This window comes from Fukomys damarensis, unplaced genomic scaffold (assembly GCF_012274545.1).
Source record: "Fukomys damarensis isolate Sample0158 unplaced genomic scaffold, DMR_v1.0_HiC HiC_scaffold_28, whole genome shotgun sequence".
Classification (NCBI taxonomy): domain Eukaryota; kingdom Metazoa; phylum Chordata; class Mammalia; order Rodentia; family Bathyergidae; genus Fukomys; species Fukomys damarensis.
The window spans coordinates 31,447,831-31,463,354 of record NW_022900940.1 but is presented as its reverse complement, the minus strand read 5'-3'; the positions used below and the strand labels follow the sequence as shown (position 1 = coordinate 31,463,354).

The window sequence follows — 15,524 nt, the reverse complement described above, 5'->3', positions numbered from 1 at the left end:
TCATTTCCATTTTTTTGTTTTTTTCTTTTCCCTTATTTCCTTTCCCCCACCCTTCCCACTTTCCCTACACCTTTAGCCCTTTTATTCCCATTTCACAATGTCAATTATCTCATTAGGATCTTATGTACTATTACAGTTTATTTGCACCAGAGAAACTATTTGGTAGAGAACAGTATTTTCAAGAAAATCCTTTTTAAAAGGGAAGAGACAAAGTGTACCAGTAAATATGGCAGTAGAGGTTGAGTGTCCTTTATTTGAAATGTGTGGGCCCAGAAATGCTTCCAATTTTGGATATTTTCAGAGTTCGGAATACTTGCACGTACATACGAAATATCTTTGCGATTAGGGCCCAAGATAAAAGTGAAGTAGATTTTTGTTGCATATATACCTAAAAGTTCGATAATGTTTTTATTGCTCCTGCAGTTTAACCGTGACCTGTCACTTTAGGTCACAGGCCAGATTTTCATTTGTGATGTCATGTCAGTGCTCAAACATTTTCAGATTTTGGATTTCTGAGTTAGGGATGAGCAACCTGCATTTACATTTTAAAGGCAAAGGGAATGAAGATAATGAAGGGCAATATCTGAGAATAACCAAAATATGACTGTGAAATTTTAAAATTTTGAATCCTATATTTTTATCTACATTATAAAGGATCATTTAAGCTTCTGCAAGATAATTTTTATATGTGAAGCTCATTCAATCTGTTCTTTTAACATTCTAAAATGCTTCATGGTAAAACCCACATAAGCCCACATGAAAGAAATGATGTACAATATTATAGAGGACTGATTCTAGAGAATATTCTACAAACCACGTCCAGGGCATTTGTTTTCTTATATACTCAGATCAAACACATAAACGAACATAAAATTATAAATGTGAATTAACTAGCTTAATGCTAAGCTTGCTTATATTTTCTAATGCTTACATAAATTAACAGTTTTGTTAGACATAAACTAATGTATGAAACAGTAAATGCTTAAAATTTTTATCTTACTATTGAGAAACTTCAACCAATTGTTTCTTATGCTACAAAGACTATGGTTCTGTCCCTTTTATTAATTATGCCTTCTATCTACCAATTCTTCTGCGTCTGTATCTATCCTCTACTCAAATTCAAGAAATGCGAGGGTTTTTTGGGGTTATTTTTCATTTTTTAAAAAAATTAACATTTTGCAGTACATACGGATTACATGCATTGTGAGGAGAAAAAAAAAATGTGCGTTGAGTCCGTTATGTTCTAGTGTCTGTATTACACAGTTACCTTAACAAATATGGAAAGGATCTTAGGTCCCAAACCAAACCTTAACTTTTACCAGAGAGATTTCTTTGGGAACCTCCCAGTAATCTCTCTTTCCCCTGAATTCAGGAAGCAACACCTTTCAAAGGACTTAATCTGAAGATTTAAGGAAGTTCTTCAGAGAATAACTTGGCTAACCTACCCCATTTTTAAACAACTGAACAAAACAGTATAAATAGGGGTTCGTCCTACGTAAGGCTTAGTATCTAATCTAGGATTTTAACATCTAGTTGTTTTACTGGTTGCTTAGAGAAGAGTGTAGTCAGGGCCTACTAAGTGCCCACTGAGTAAATCTGTGCGATATTAGTTATCTTTTCTTCTTCTCCATACTCACCATTATATTTACTTGCCTATAAAACAAGCTTACAACAAATGTTTCTGAATAGAGTTATGTTTAGTAGTCATATTTTCAATACTGAAATTTATTCAGTATGACTATAACATTTGTAGAATGAAGAAATCATTGAATAAACACGAGTGCAATGTTCATGAATTTTTCTCAGTAATACTTTTAAGATTGTGACATATATAAAAACTTTGAAAGTTTCATAGGAAAATCTTAGCCTTTAACCAATTGGAATGCAAGTCATAATTCTGGGTATCTGGCATATAGTACATATTCAGTAATTAACAGCTGTACGCAAAGTCCTGAACAACACAACCCCAAAGCCAGGACCATATTTATGGAAGCTAAAATACAACTACAGAAGGAAAAAGAAAAAATATGAGAAAATGAAAACATGGAAATAAAGTGTTTGTAAATGGGGAGGGGAGGAGGGGGTGAAGGGAGGGCAGGGACAAGGGGAAAAAATGAGAACCAAGACCTGTCATGTGAAGGTACAGGATCCCATTAATGAATGTAACTGTACTGTAGACCTAGATTGTACCAATAAACTCAAAAAAGAAACAACTACAGAAGGATTATAATCAAGGTACAAGTGCACCCACCTACAGAAACCTCAATTTTCTTCATGTGTTCTTTTCCAAGCTCCTACAACAAAAATACCACATGGTAACTTCCACAACTGTAGAAATTATGAAACCAATGAATGCCTGGCACATAGTAGGTCCTCAGAAAATTTTATTGAATGAAGGATGAAGGAGCAAACATTCTCCACCAATGTGAACATTATTTAGGTTTTTCAATCTTTCTCCTGGCTTCCCATCCCTCCTCCTACATATCCTTAAAATCTCAGGCCCTGCCCAAGAATTCCTGATTCAAAACCTGCCTTTTAACATGATTCCTCTAGGATTTCTGAGAAACACTGCTATAAATAACATTAATTCCACTTTCCTGTTCCTCAACTGATAAAACATCTAAAATTGCAAGGCAGAACCCAAACTAACACTACACTCAAATTTTTTGCAGTTAGTACTTCTGCAAAGGAGGAAGACAGCAAGTACCAGACTGGAGCCAGGTGCTCATTTTGATCTTTCTCTGCTCTTCTCCCCTCCCCCTCCACTTCTCCGTCTCACTTTCCATTTCTTCCTCTTCTAACTCCTCTCATCCTCACGAAATTCTATCATACAAAGGAGCAGCAGAACCAACCTTTCCATACTACATTTTCACTATTAAGAAATATTAGCTAGAGCTAAGTAAAGCAAAACAATCTCTCTCTCTTTATTCACCTTCCCTTCTCCACGTTTGCCCTCTGTGAGAATTTGCTTCTCTTTCTCATCATTTGTAATGACTACTACTCATTCCAAACATTCCAGAGTCTGGCCCAAGCCCATTCTCAGCATCAAACTGTAGCATTTATAAACACACCTATGCCTCTTAATAACAAGCTGTTCAGTTATTCTCAATTTACAGTATAGGTATTCTGTTTAGCTGTTCTAACCTGACAGTATGGGATACTATCTGTGGTTACAGACACATTCAGGCTTTTCTAATTCTACAAAGTTCTTCGCATTCTTCAACTGGCTGAAGTCTTCAGTGGATAACTCAACACTCCGCCCATATCACAGGGACTAGAAGACCAAGGTTTGCATTCTGCTGCCAGAAGGGTGCACTTATTAGACTATACTGAAGATGTGCTGCTTTGGCAACACACATACTAATACTAGACTACACCCAAGAGAAGCATTTCAGGGGATCCAGCCTGAAAATAATAGAACTTGCTTGGATATTCTGTGTTTCTGCAACTCCTTAATCCCAGAAAGCAGAAAACAGGAGCCACTAACAGTCTATTCTGATTTTACTTGTCCAACCCACAAAGGTTTTATGAAGAACTCAATACTTAGATTAAATCCTTTCCTGTTTGAATGGCAGGAATAGTTTCTATTATCCTCGCAAACCCTCAATAAGACAACTACACAGCCATACATAATACTCTTATCCCCAAGCTGACATTCTAGCCTGTACATCTTTCTATATCAAAGCTCTCACATTTGCAAATATTTCCTTATTTGTCAACTTCCCATTTACAAACTAATTAATATCCTGGCAAGAGTTGTAACAACATAATCCTTGTTATATAATCCTTGTTATCCTTAACAAATACCAATTGATTGAATGGAGAAAGCACACACCATATCTTACCATTTATTTTCTATATATTATCTGTCTACTTCCAGGATTGTTTCTGTTCAATAAATGGAGACTCAAGATGGGATCTATGGGGTCAGAATGTTTTGAAGAACTGAAACTCAAGTGTCCTATAAGGTTGAAGGGCAGAGCGAAGGGTACAATAGAAGTTTGTTATGACTTGGGTCTAAATGTTCTCTGAAAACCTCAAGTGCTCACAGGTAGAGCTTTTCAGAGTTAGCTCAATCTAGAGTATGGGATGCTGGGATTAAGTGTGTAATGCTGAGGTGTGTGACGAAAGCTGTGTGATTACTAAATTAGTCCACTGATTGGTCCGGCTTAGTGCTGGGAGTGGATAATGGCAAGGCCCTCTCTGGGTGTGAGTGCCTGGATAAAGTATAAGGGACAGAAAGAGAGCTGCTGTAGTCAGTCCCTTGCTGCCTTGCTGCCCTCTGCCTACGATGAGTTGTTTCTCCTCTGTGAGATCTCTCTGCCATGTCACCTTGTCTGGGAGGCAGCCATTTATGGAAGAAACCTCTATAATAAACTATAATAAACCTTTCCTCCTTTAACTTTGGGTATTGAGCATTTTGTCTCAGCAAGGAGAAAACAAGACAGAGTCCAAAGAAACCATTCTTTCACGTGAAAGCTCTTGAACTCCCAAGTATACCACATTCCCTAGGAGAGAAAATAGGCTGTATTATGACTTTCTAAATTTTAGCTTTCAGAAGACTAAAAGATCCTAATAATGTTATTGAATATTCTCTTTTATATCTATAACACAGCTCTGATTCTGTATGTTTTCTTTCCCTCCTAGCTATGCTTATTTTCATAGACCCTTCGTTATTCTTCCTGACCCACACTTAAACTTAATGGTTTAATACTCTTGTAGCACAATAAGCTGAGAAATCCATTTATGTTTTTATATACTTCACCTAGGAATAACATATTTTTAATAACTGCCATCATCTTTTTTGCCAGATCCCACCACAAGTATATGATTCTATATTCATAGCTGAGTAGAGAAATGTAACAGGCAGACAGTCTCTGATCTTCATATTTCAGAAATATTAGATAGGTGAAAAGTAATTTGGTGTCAGAGCAACTCATCACTTCCTTACAGAAGAAAGAGCTGAGCAACAGATCTAAGCAGGAAGGCAATGACAGCCTTTTTAAAGCCTGTGGACCCTAACCACGATAAAGAAAAAGCTGAGCAACATTAGCCACAGCAATTAGACAAGAGAAAGAAATTAAAGCAATAAAGATAGAAAGGAAGAAGTTAAACTGTCATTATTTCCTGACAATATGATACTCTACACTGAAGGCCCAAAAAATTCCACCAAAAGACTTCTAGACTTAATTGATACTTTTAGCAGAGTAGCTGTATACAAGGTCAACACTCAAAAATCAATAGCCTTCTCTTCCACAAACAACAGACTCACTAAGGGAGAAATTAGGGAAACAATTCCTTTCACAATAGCATCCCCAAAAAATGAAGTATCTAGGAATCAATCTAAAAAAAGAAGCAAAAGAACTTTACATTGAAAACTACAGCACTCTGAAAAAAGAGATCGAAGAGGATATAAGGAAATGGAAAGATATCCCTGCTCCTGGGTAGGAAGAATCAACATACTGAAAACAGCCATACTTCCAAAAGTGCTATACAGATTCAATGCAATGCCCATGGAAATCCCAACATTAAATTTCACAGAACTAGAAAAAATAATCCAAAAATTCATTTGGAACCAGAAGAGACCTAGAATAGCAAAAGCCATCCTAGGCAACAGAGACATGGCAGAGGGTATAACAATTCCCAATTTGAAACTATACCACAAAGCCACTGTGATAAAAACAGCATGGTACTGGCAAAGAAACAGACCTGAGGATCAGTGGGACAGATTGGAAGACACAGAAACAACTCCAGATGTACTTGGCTACCTCATCTTTGACAAAGGAGCCAACCATCCTCTCTGGAGGCAGTATAGTCTCTTTAATAAATGGTGCTGGAAAAACTGGATTTCAACCTGCCAAAGAATAAAACTAGACCCTTATCTTTCACCATGCACTAAACTAAAATCCAAGTGGATTAAAGATCTAAATATTAAAACAGAAACACTAAACATGCTGGAAGATAAGTTAGGCAGAACTCTTGAAGACACTGGCATAGGAAAAGACTTTATGAACAAATCCTCAGTAGCACGGGAACTACCAGAAAGAATCAACAACTGGGATCTCATCTTATTAAAAAGCTTCTGCAGTGCAAAAGAAACCATCAACAGAACTAAAAGACAACCTACAATGTGGGAAAAAATTTTTACCAGCCGCTCCTCAGGCAAAGGGCTCTTATCTAGAATATACAAAGAACTCAAAACAATCAGCCCCCCAAATATAAAGATCCAATTCAAAAATGGGCATCTGAAATGAACAGACGTTTCTCAGACAAAGAAGTAAAAGCAGCAAATAAATATATGGAAAAATGTTCCACATCACTGGTCAATGGAAAGATGCAGATGAAAACAACACTGAGATTCCACCTCACCCCACAAAGAATGGCTGTTATCAAGAAATCACACAATAACAAATGTTGTCGCGGTCGTGGGGAGAAAGGAATTGACAATGTGAAATAGGAAGTAAAGGGCTAAAGGTGTAAGGGAAGTGGGAAGGGTAGGGGAAAGGTAATGAGGGAGAGGAAAAAAATATGAGAAAATGAAGAAATGGAAATAAAGTGTTTGTAAATGGGGAGGGGAGGAGAGGGTAAAGGGAGGGCACAGACAAAGGGTAAAAATGAGAACCAAGACCTGTCATGTAAAGGTACAAAATCCCAATAATGAATATAACTGTAGTGCTTAAAGGACCATGCTAACTGCGTGCTGAGCATTTTGTGAATGCTTATGTAAACCTGTAACTTCATGACCGGGGAAGCTTCCCACCAAAAACAGGACAGATGGCCTGTTAGAATACAGAGCCTTAGCATGTTATGAAGCCAAATGAGATTGGCTTTCCCTCTAGCCTGGTGGAATAAGCTGTCTTATACCAGAAATCAGTCTACAGCAATAAAATATTACATTTCATATACTCTAAACTTGTGGTTTTAGTTTCAAGTCTGCTGTAAAATCAAGAACTCAGGTTGTTACTTAAAGAGATGTTTTATGCTGTCTGACAGCTTTATGTCACTGTGATAAAACACCTGACAATAACAACTTCAAATAAGAAGGATTTACTTGGCTCACTGTTTCAGAGGTGTCAGTCCATGATTGGCTGGTTTCACTGCTTGGGGCCTAAGGTAAGCAGAACATCAAGGTGGAAGGCTGTAATACAGTCAATTTATGATAGCCAGGAAACACAGAAGAAAGGAAAAAACCAAAGAGGAGGGGTGGGGGGGACAAGATATATGGCGAGGAAGAATAATGAAGGGGCTATGAAAATTAGCATAGCTAGGAGGGAAAGAAAACATACCTCTCAAAGACACACTCCCAGCGACCTACTTTGTCCAACTGAGTCCTACCTCCTAGTAGCCCATTCATCTCTGAATTTATCAATGGATTAAACAACTTGTAAGGTTTTTCACATTTATGATCCGGTCACCTCTGCAGGCCCCACTTATACACAGTGCTGCGCTGGTGATCAAACTGTCAATACATGAGTCTCTGGGTGACACTTCATCCTTAAACAACAGCAGTCCCTAATTCCAAGTCCAAAGCCACATGATATGGGTTTTACAATAGTCTCCTTAGGTGGAAGCAAGATGAGGCTCAATCCTCACCTGGCTGGCCATAGCTAGACCACTACTGGAAGGAAATAACCGGACAGAATATAATAGGTTTAACAACAGACAGCCTCGTGTTTTTACTGGAAGAAACAGCAACCCAAGTCAAGATCCAGGTGAGAAGAGAATCTAGTTGCAGCTTTGCAATCAATGAGGACCACAATGAAATTCAAAAGGGTTTATAAGCTACTTACAAACATGATACCCATTATATAAAGTGTTTGTTTTATGCTAACCCCCATTCAAAACAAATGTAACAATTTAATCATGATCACATATCTATAAAGCTTATTATCAGTTCCATTTTAAGGATGAGGTTATTGAGGTACATGGAAAATAAGTGATCTATGCAGGGTTATTCGGATGATTGTGGGGTTTCTGAATTAGCCTAGCTATGGAGTCCAGTTTGACAAACATGTAATGCTGTCCTTGTACACGCATGTGTGCAAAAGTACAAACACACACACACACACTCTTCTCAAGTTTTTAATGGCATAACACCTGAAGGAAGAGATTATCAAGTCCACTCCTTTTAGTTGAATGTAAAAGATATTTCCTTAGTGTCACCCAACTCGGCATCTTACTCATCTCTGTCTCATGACAAATAATACTACCTTGTCAATCAAATAATCACTTTGCTTTCAATTTTTTCCCAAAGGGAAGACCCAGCCTTTTGTACACTTCCAAGATTTCACTTAAGTATTCCAAAGCTGACATGGGACCTTGGTGACAGGATGCCCAGGGGCCTCCAATGTCAGGTAAAGTGCCATGACAGATTATCCCCCAGGTGTCTGGGAGCAAGGCTGTGCCAGGAACCCACTTAACTGAATAACAGGAAAGGAGCTCAGGAGAAAGGAACCCAGGGGACATCAGTGTCATCATTTATGAATAAGGGAATTTGATGCTGAGCAAGTTTTTCTCTAGTCTTACTGAAATACCTAGTATTAGAAATCTGCATTTTGTATATATGATTTTGATGCTGCTGTATTTTCCCCACCCATTTCAAAATAAAGCTCCTATGGAAAACTTCTCTTCTCTACAAAAGTAAAGTGACTTTTATTTTCTCTTGCACTTTAGCAATGATTACTACATTACTGTACTATCTTACTGGCATGTCTAAAGTTCCTGTGATTAAGTACTACCAAAGAAAAGATCTTCTGTCTTCTGAAGAATGATTTAATTATGGACAGATTTTTTTATTCATCATGGAGGTATAATGTTGCAACAAATAAGCAGTTTTATTTAGATTACTGAGAATTCAGTGCCCTCTCATTTTAATCCTCTTTTCTCTGATTGGTTTGACACATCTATCATCGATAAGCTCAGCTCTGCATTATAACAACTGCTGAAAGCTGAATGAGATATTTGAAAAAAAGTCACTTGTTTCCAACCTTTTCACCCCTACTTTAATTTCCATCCTAAGCGTACAGTCACAGCTTCCACAGGAAACAATTATGATGAATATGATGAATCTGCCAACTTACAAAGACATCCTTAAAGGTGAAAATAGAAGCAAGACAATAATTGAACTTGTGGTGGGAAGGCTGTTGACAAAACCCAAAGAAATGAAATACGTTCAGAAAGCCTTGACTCAACCATGACTGGATAGGAAGGAAAAAATTAAAACTTCTGCTACCAGAGCTTAGAGTTGTTTGAAATTAAAGAGGAAAGATGTGCAGTGTACATAAAATCTATCACTGTCATCACTATGAGGGTCCTCTTCGTTAAATTAGAAAATAATGGATTTGAAAATTAAAGCGTAATACAAAAAGAAACAAAGGAATAGTCATTAATTTTCTAGGTATGTACTTGAATCTCAATGCTTTCTCTAATACATATATTAAATTTCAATTTTACCTATTTCAAAAAAAGTATAGACTTGGTGATGTTACCCAGAAGTCACAGGGGTGACATCAACTCATGATCAAGCCAGTAAGATCAAATCTTTGCACATTTTCCTTTTAAGAAGACTGGCTCTGGGGACTTTATATAAAGAGACAGTCACTGAACTTCACCATGGCTTTCAGATAAACCACAGAATTAACAGCATAAGAAAACAGAAGCAGCGACTAAAACACCCCTGGGCCTTTAAAGTTTTCCAGCCCCAATCACTCTGGCAGATTGGGCTGGGGTACTCACCGCATTAAAATTGGGGAAGAGGTTGACTGCGGCCGCAGTGTTAAGAGGAAAGGGAAGAAATGGTTTAATATCCAGCGACGGTTGTAAAGGAGGGGCTGGTGGACGGACCAGGGCTGGGAGAGCAGGACTCTGGCATGTACCACCTGCAGAAACACGGGAGAGATTAGGGACACAGGGCACAGAAGAAAACACCACAATCTCTGTTGAGACAGAAAGGCCAGCTTTATGGGTGACGGAATAAACACTACATGGAGTCCATTTTCTTGTGGAGAATTGTCCAATCAGCACTTTTGCCATTAAGCAGCAGGGGCTATTAGAGCTGCTTCTTTTCAATGGATTATAACTATCTGGTTATGTAAGTATAGTCAAACCTGACAACCTGGTTTTTCCCCACTGCCTAAAGTTCTGGACTGGGTCAGCAACAAATCTGGAACCAAGATCTCTGGATTCAAAACAGAAATCCCCTTTGCTTGCTCTTCCCTTTTGAAGACTAATATGCTCAGAATATGCTTCACATCCGAGCGGTTATTTAGCAAAACTGCCGTCTTCCACCAATCCAACACTCTGGTAGTAATATGCCATGCATCTGGCACAGAAAATAAACATAATCAAAAGATAGGCAGCTGGACCTAATGGTCTTAGTAACTGGAGGATTAAAAATAGGAAAACTCAGTTCTGTAAGCACAGCTTTCCTAAACTGTTCTGCACCCCTATATCTTTTAGTGTTCAGTAACTGCCTGCCACTGCTTAGATGAGCACTAATGAGCAGGCAGTGGGAATGTTACAACAGAAAAGACACCCCCTTTAAAGGCACACCCATGTGCAGCCCACTTCGTGCAAGGAAGCACACGCCTCTGTCCTGTTTTAGGACGCTAGTATGCTCAGAAGCTGGCAGGATGGAAGCTTAGCCTTAGTTTTCTGTCTCCCATATTTTGGTAACATTCCAAAGCATCAAGTTGTCATTAATTAAAGACTGTTTGAATCCTAAGAAACTGTTAAAATATGCCAGCACTATTCTAATCTGAGAGGCAAGCAACAGACTGTAAAAACCTGCTGGTGAGAATCCAAGAAGCATTTGGAAAACAAAATGCAGTGGGATTTTTCCTTCACCACAGAAAAGAATTCTAGGAGACTAAAGGGAGAAGGTTACAACAAAGTAGGGTGACGCCTCATACACATTATCTTTATAAAACTCAAGAGCAGCTCTCTGGCCAACCGCACATGGACTGTCCTCCTGCCCTCAGTCAGTTAGCAGAGCACAAAGTAAACACTCAGACATGATTCCCCAGGGATAAGTCTAACCCTGCTGGGCAGAGAATCTGCTAGCAAGGTGGCTGACTTAATGCTTACAACAGAAGCCATCAGCGCAGGATTTAATTAACCATACACAAGAACCTTCAGCTCGCCTGCTCCCAGGTAGAAGATCAGCTGGAGCAGAATTAACAAAAACTAGTATTTTTCTCAGTTTTAACTTCCCTCCTTGTATATTCCTCAACAAGAACAAAGCCAACAACTCAAGTTCAAATCAGCAAACCAATTTCAAAAAAGCACAAGGCAGGAAATAGAGGCCAGATGTTAAAACAAACAAAGATAAAAGCAAAATGCAGCACGTCTACGTTCTCCAGAGAACATCATAAACTTGTTTGATTGTTCACCCGCTAGTGTGTCAAGTGTGGGTGTATAACCTTCTCTGAGAGGGCATCCATAAAACTTCAGTGATAGATCTGCCTTCGGGTCAGTATTGCTAGAAGTTCCTCTTTAATAAGAACTTAAAGAACCAAAATAAATATTTGGTTTGTGTCTCTTTGGAAAACTAAAATGTAAAATAAGTTTTGTATAGAATTAGCGGTGTGGTTTAACATGTCCACAGACAATAGTGAGCTTCAATTAATAATTTAAAATTATTTTCATGTATGTCACCCATCAAATTGATTAATATACATATATTACCTTGTTTGATCCTAAGAACACCAAACCAGGTAAGGATTAAAAAGAAAAAATATGAACCTGGTAAAATCTTTAGTTGTTTATGCTGCTTTTACAGAAACACTACATTCTTATAACTATAAGCATACAACTGAGTAGGAATGTATTTTGCAATTATTTTAAGTCCTCCTCTGGCTCAGAACATCCAAAGAAGTTAAGGAATAGCTCAAACTTAATTTTATCTATCTAGTGCAATATAAAATACAATAGAAAAAATGTTGATTCGATTGCTAGACAAATTTAATCCACTTCTCTCCTCTAAGCCCTTTCTCAATATTGCAACTAGAATTTCTTTCATTGGAGATTAAAAACACCAGACAAGAGACACATAACTTTGGAAAGTGGGGAAAATATCTGACCATATCTCCTCTGACCTGTTTGAAAGGAAAGCAGAGAACATGTGACCGCATATTCTCTGCCCTCTTGTTACAAAAAGTGCAGGCGTAATGGAAACTGTGGTGTTTCCCAGACCCCACCGAGTAAGGCACTCCTTCGGCCAGCTGCTTGGAGTGGTGGAGGCTGATGGCCTTCACCTAAAATCCTCTACATAAACTGGCTGGGGCCAAAGGGAAGACCCTCAGAGGAAAGGACTTGGCATCCCCCAGCAATGACTGGCTACTGCAGGTGTTAGACCGGTGGCCCTTTTGCCTTGAGGCAGAACCTTCTCAAACTTTAGTTCACTTCTAATGTGAATGCCACACAATCCTAATCCTTTCTCTCCCAGATTCTGTATCACTCACTCCCCACACTCCTCAAAGTCCACTTCCAGAAGAACTCATGGCACCAGGATATTATGAATGGTATCATTTCTGCATCTAAATGAAATACCAAATTACTTTACTCTAAAATCGTTGCTTGTCTCCAAATCCATCCCACTAAAACTGAGACACACATTGAAACTACTTCTTAAAAATTATCTCTAATATTTCTGCTTTAAAAATCTGGCTTAGTCCTAAAATATTTTACTTGTATTAATTTGTATGCGCTCAGCAAAAGTAAAACTATTTGCAAATAGTGCAAAATCAAAACTGACAAATATGTTTCATTTGCAAAGCATATTAAAATGTTCCAGATAAAATTTCATTGCTTCATTTTCTAAGTAGAAACTTTTACATTTAAGTTAAAAATAAATGTTTATGATTATTTTTCTCATTATAAAAGAATCTCAATAATAAGCATGAAAATACAAAATGAATTTGCAGATATTTCTAACAGTGAAAGAGTTGTTTTGTTGCTATTATTTATCACTAGTGTTGCCTCATTCACTGGAATGTCACCCTTTTGGAAATATTAATATTCCTAATTTGAGGAAGTCTTTTAAAGTCTTCAAAGAGTAGAGAATGTAAAAGATAAAATATATTCTTTGCATTTGACTATGTTTCATAGTCTGAATAGTAATATATATAATTTAATAATTTATATATCTAATAAAATAACACTTAATCAATATTATTTCAGAGGAGTTACTGCATTTTCATGCCAAATTTGTTAACAAATTAAAAAACATTAATCGCAACAAATTTAAAATACATTTGTTAAGTATAGAATACTTAACACTGAATGAAGTGTTGAATACTGAAAAGAAATAATGTATAAAGTGATTATTAAAGCTCACAAAATTCTCCCTTCTTTATGTTTGTTTCTATTAGTATAGAATATATTCACAGATACAGTTGCAAATAATAAACTACAAAGAAAACATATTACAGATCACTTTAGTCTATTCACAAGATAGCTGTATAGTCACAAAACTACTAATTTGTGAATTGGAAAAAACTCAGTATAACTATTTCTTAATGAACACTGAAAAAGTAAGACATTCACATCAAAAGTCTGCCTTTTTGATACGTGAGCTTAAAATATAAGCTTCAAAGTGTTTGTTTTAATAATTTATTCAGATAAATAGGAATTCCAAACTGGTGGCTGCCAGTTAAAGTGTATTATATGCAAAACACTACCTATTGAAGTCTCCGGCACAGAGCCTGGCCAATTGGGACATACAATTTTTAATGGACATCATAAATCACAAAGTAGCTGTTAGGCCTTCTGCAAAAAAATGAATTTTAAAAATGCCTCCAAATTCTTATCTTTGTTTATTTTTATTTCCCTAGAAAAATGTTCACAATAAGCCAATTTGTAAATTAATATTTTGCAATACTCCTTAAGAATGAAGTAGTTGGTTTTTTTAGAATACAACACATTCAATCTTAAACTCCTGCACTTTATCTATTTAGGGTTCAACAAAGAGTCAAAAACCTGTTTGACAATTTAGTCTCAATCTTAATTTTAATCCACTACTTAATCTTTCATTTCCCCAGATGACAACCAAAGTTCAAAATGATTTATATATGTATATTTCATGAAGTAGCATGCACTTATCCATATTTATACTTATCTACATTGAAACATTGGCTATTGTGTACCAACTTGTAGTTACATAGGCAAAATAAGTTCTAGAGTTTTATTGCCCAGTGGGTCACCATAAATAATAATGTACTATATGCTATATTTTAAAAACAGAAGAAAGGATTTTGAATGCTTTCACCAATGATAAACGTTTGAGCATATACTTATTCTGATTTGAGGTTTCCACAATGTATACAGGTGTCAAAATGATACATAGTATCCCATAAATATGTACAATTTTAAGTGTCAGTAGAATAGTTTAATTCAAGAACATATACTTCAATAATTAGCTAGAATTAAATTGCTAAACTGCTCAAATGGCAAGAAGATAACTAGAATATTTTTTAGAAATTGGATTTTTAACTAATTTGATAAAACTTTAGTATGATACATTCAGAAAACTATTCATATTCATTTTCATTTATATCAACTAGAATTTTCTATGTCCACTAGGGAACATAGCACAGAACTGGCATCTACAGGATAGTGAACATAGGAAAGTTTAGCTATAACACTGCTAATAGAAAGTGGTGAATAAGTGATGGATTTGGAACAATAAGGTAAAGGTTGATCTCATCAAACTTTGGCCATGGTGTCCTATTGCTTGAAGTATGCAGTACTTCACAGCTCTTGGAGTTCACATCTCATCACAGCTTGCTCTGGGGTTTAATGTTACAGGGTTTAATATTTGCCCTGTAGGGTTGTGATCTTGCTTTGGTCCTGCTGGTTTCTGTGGCCCATTCTTCCCTTTTGAAATGGGAATATTTATTGTATATGTCAATGATGTTTAAATTTCTTTTTGATAGTATAGGGGCTTATAGTTAAGAGTTCACTTTGAGTCTCAGGTAAGACTTTGGTCTTGGACTTTCCAGCAATATTGAAACTGTTAGGACTTCAGCAACTGTTAGAGACAGACTAAATGCAATTTGTATAAAGAGGTATACACAAATCCTACGGGGACAGGGGAAGAATGTTGAAGTTTATATCTAGATGTTCCCCTCAAGTATCATGAAATCATAGGTAGGAACCTCTGGATGGTGACTGAATTACACATTACAGATGGAGTTAAGAGATAGGCCTTGATCAGACAAGGTAGCTCACTTTGGGCACGACCTGGAAGGTTATAGTTCCCTTCCTGGCTCCTCCATTTACTTTCTCTTCTTCTTGTCCACCATGCCTTGAGAAGTTCCCCTTCACAATGGCTCTCCGCCATGCTGTCCCACAATGGAGCCAGCCAATTATGGATTAAAATTAAACCACTATTGTAAGTGTTGACTACTGTTTCTCAGTGACATGGGAAATGACTAAGTCACTGCACATAGTCAGATTTGTTAAGGTGAGCAAGCCAGTTCCACTGCCGCCAGAACAAATGTTTTTAAAATCAGGAAAACTGTGAG

General features: G+C 37.0%; 1 protein-coding gene across 8 annotated transcripts in view; it reads right to left on the bottom strand.

The window, feature by feature from the left end:
* Nucleotides 1–15,524, bottom strand: part of Znf385d (zinc finger protein 385D) — an 867,824-nt gene that overhangs the window by 212,198 nt on the left and 640,102 nt on the right. For all 8 annotated transcript variants that reach the window (XM_033756963.1, XM_010622432.3, XM_010622451.3 and 5 more), the window contains one exon: nucleotides 9,736–9,878. In XM_033756963.1, coding sequence (XP_033612854.1) covers nucleotides 9,736–9,878 — 143 coding nt within the window. The remainder of the gene's footprint in view (nucleotides 1–9,735; nucleotides 9,879–15,524) is intronic.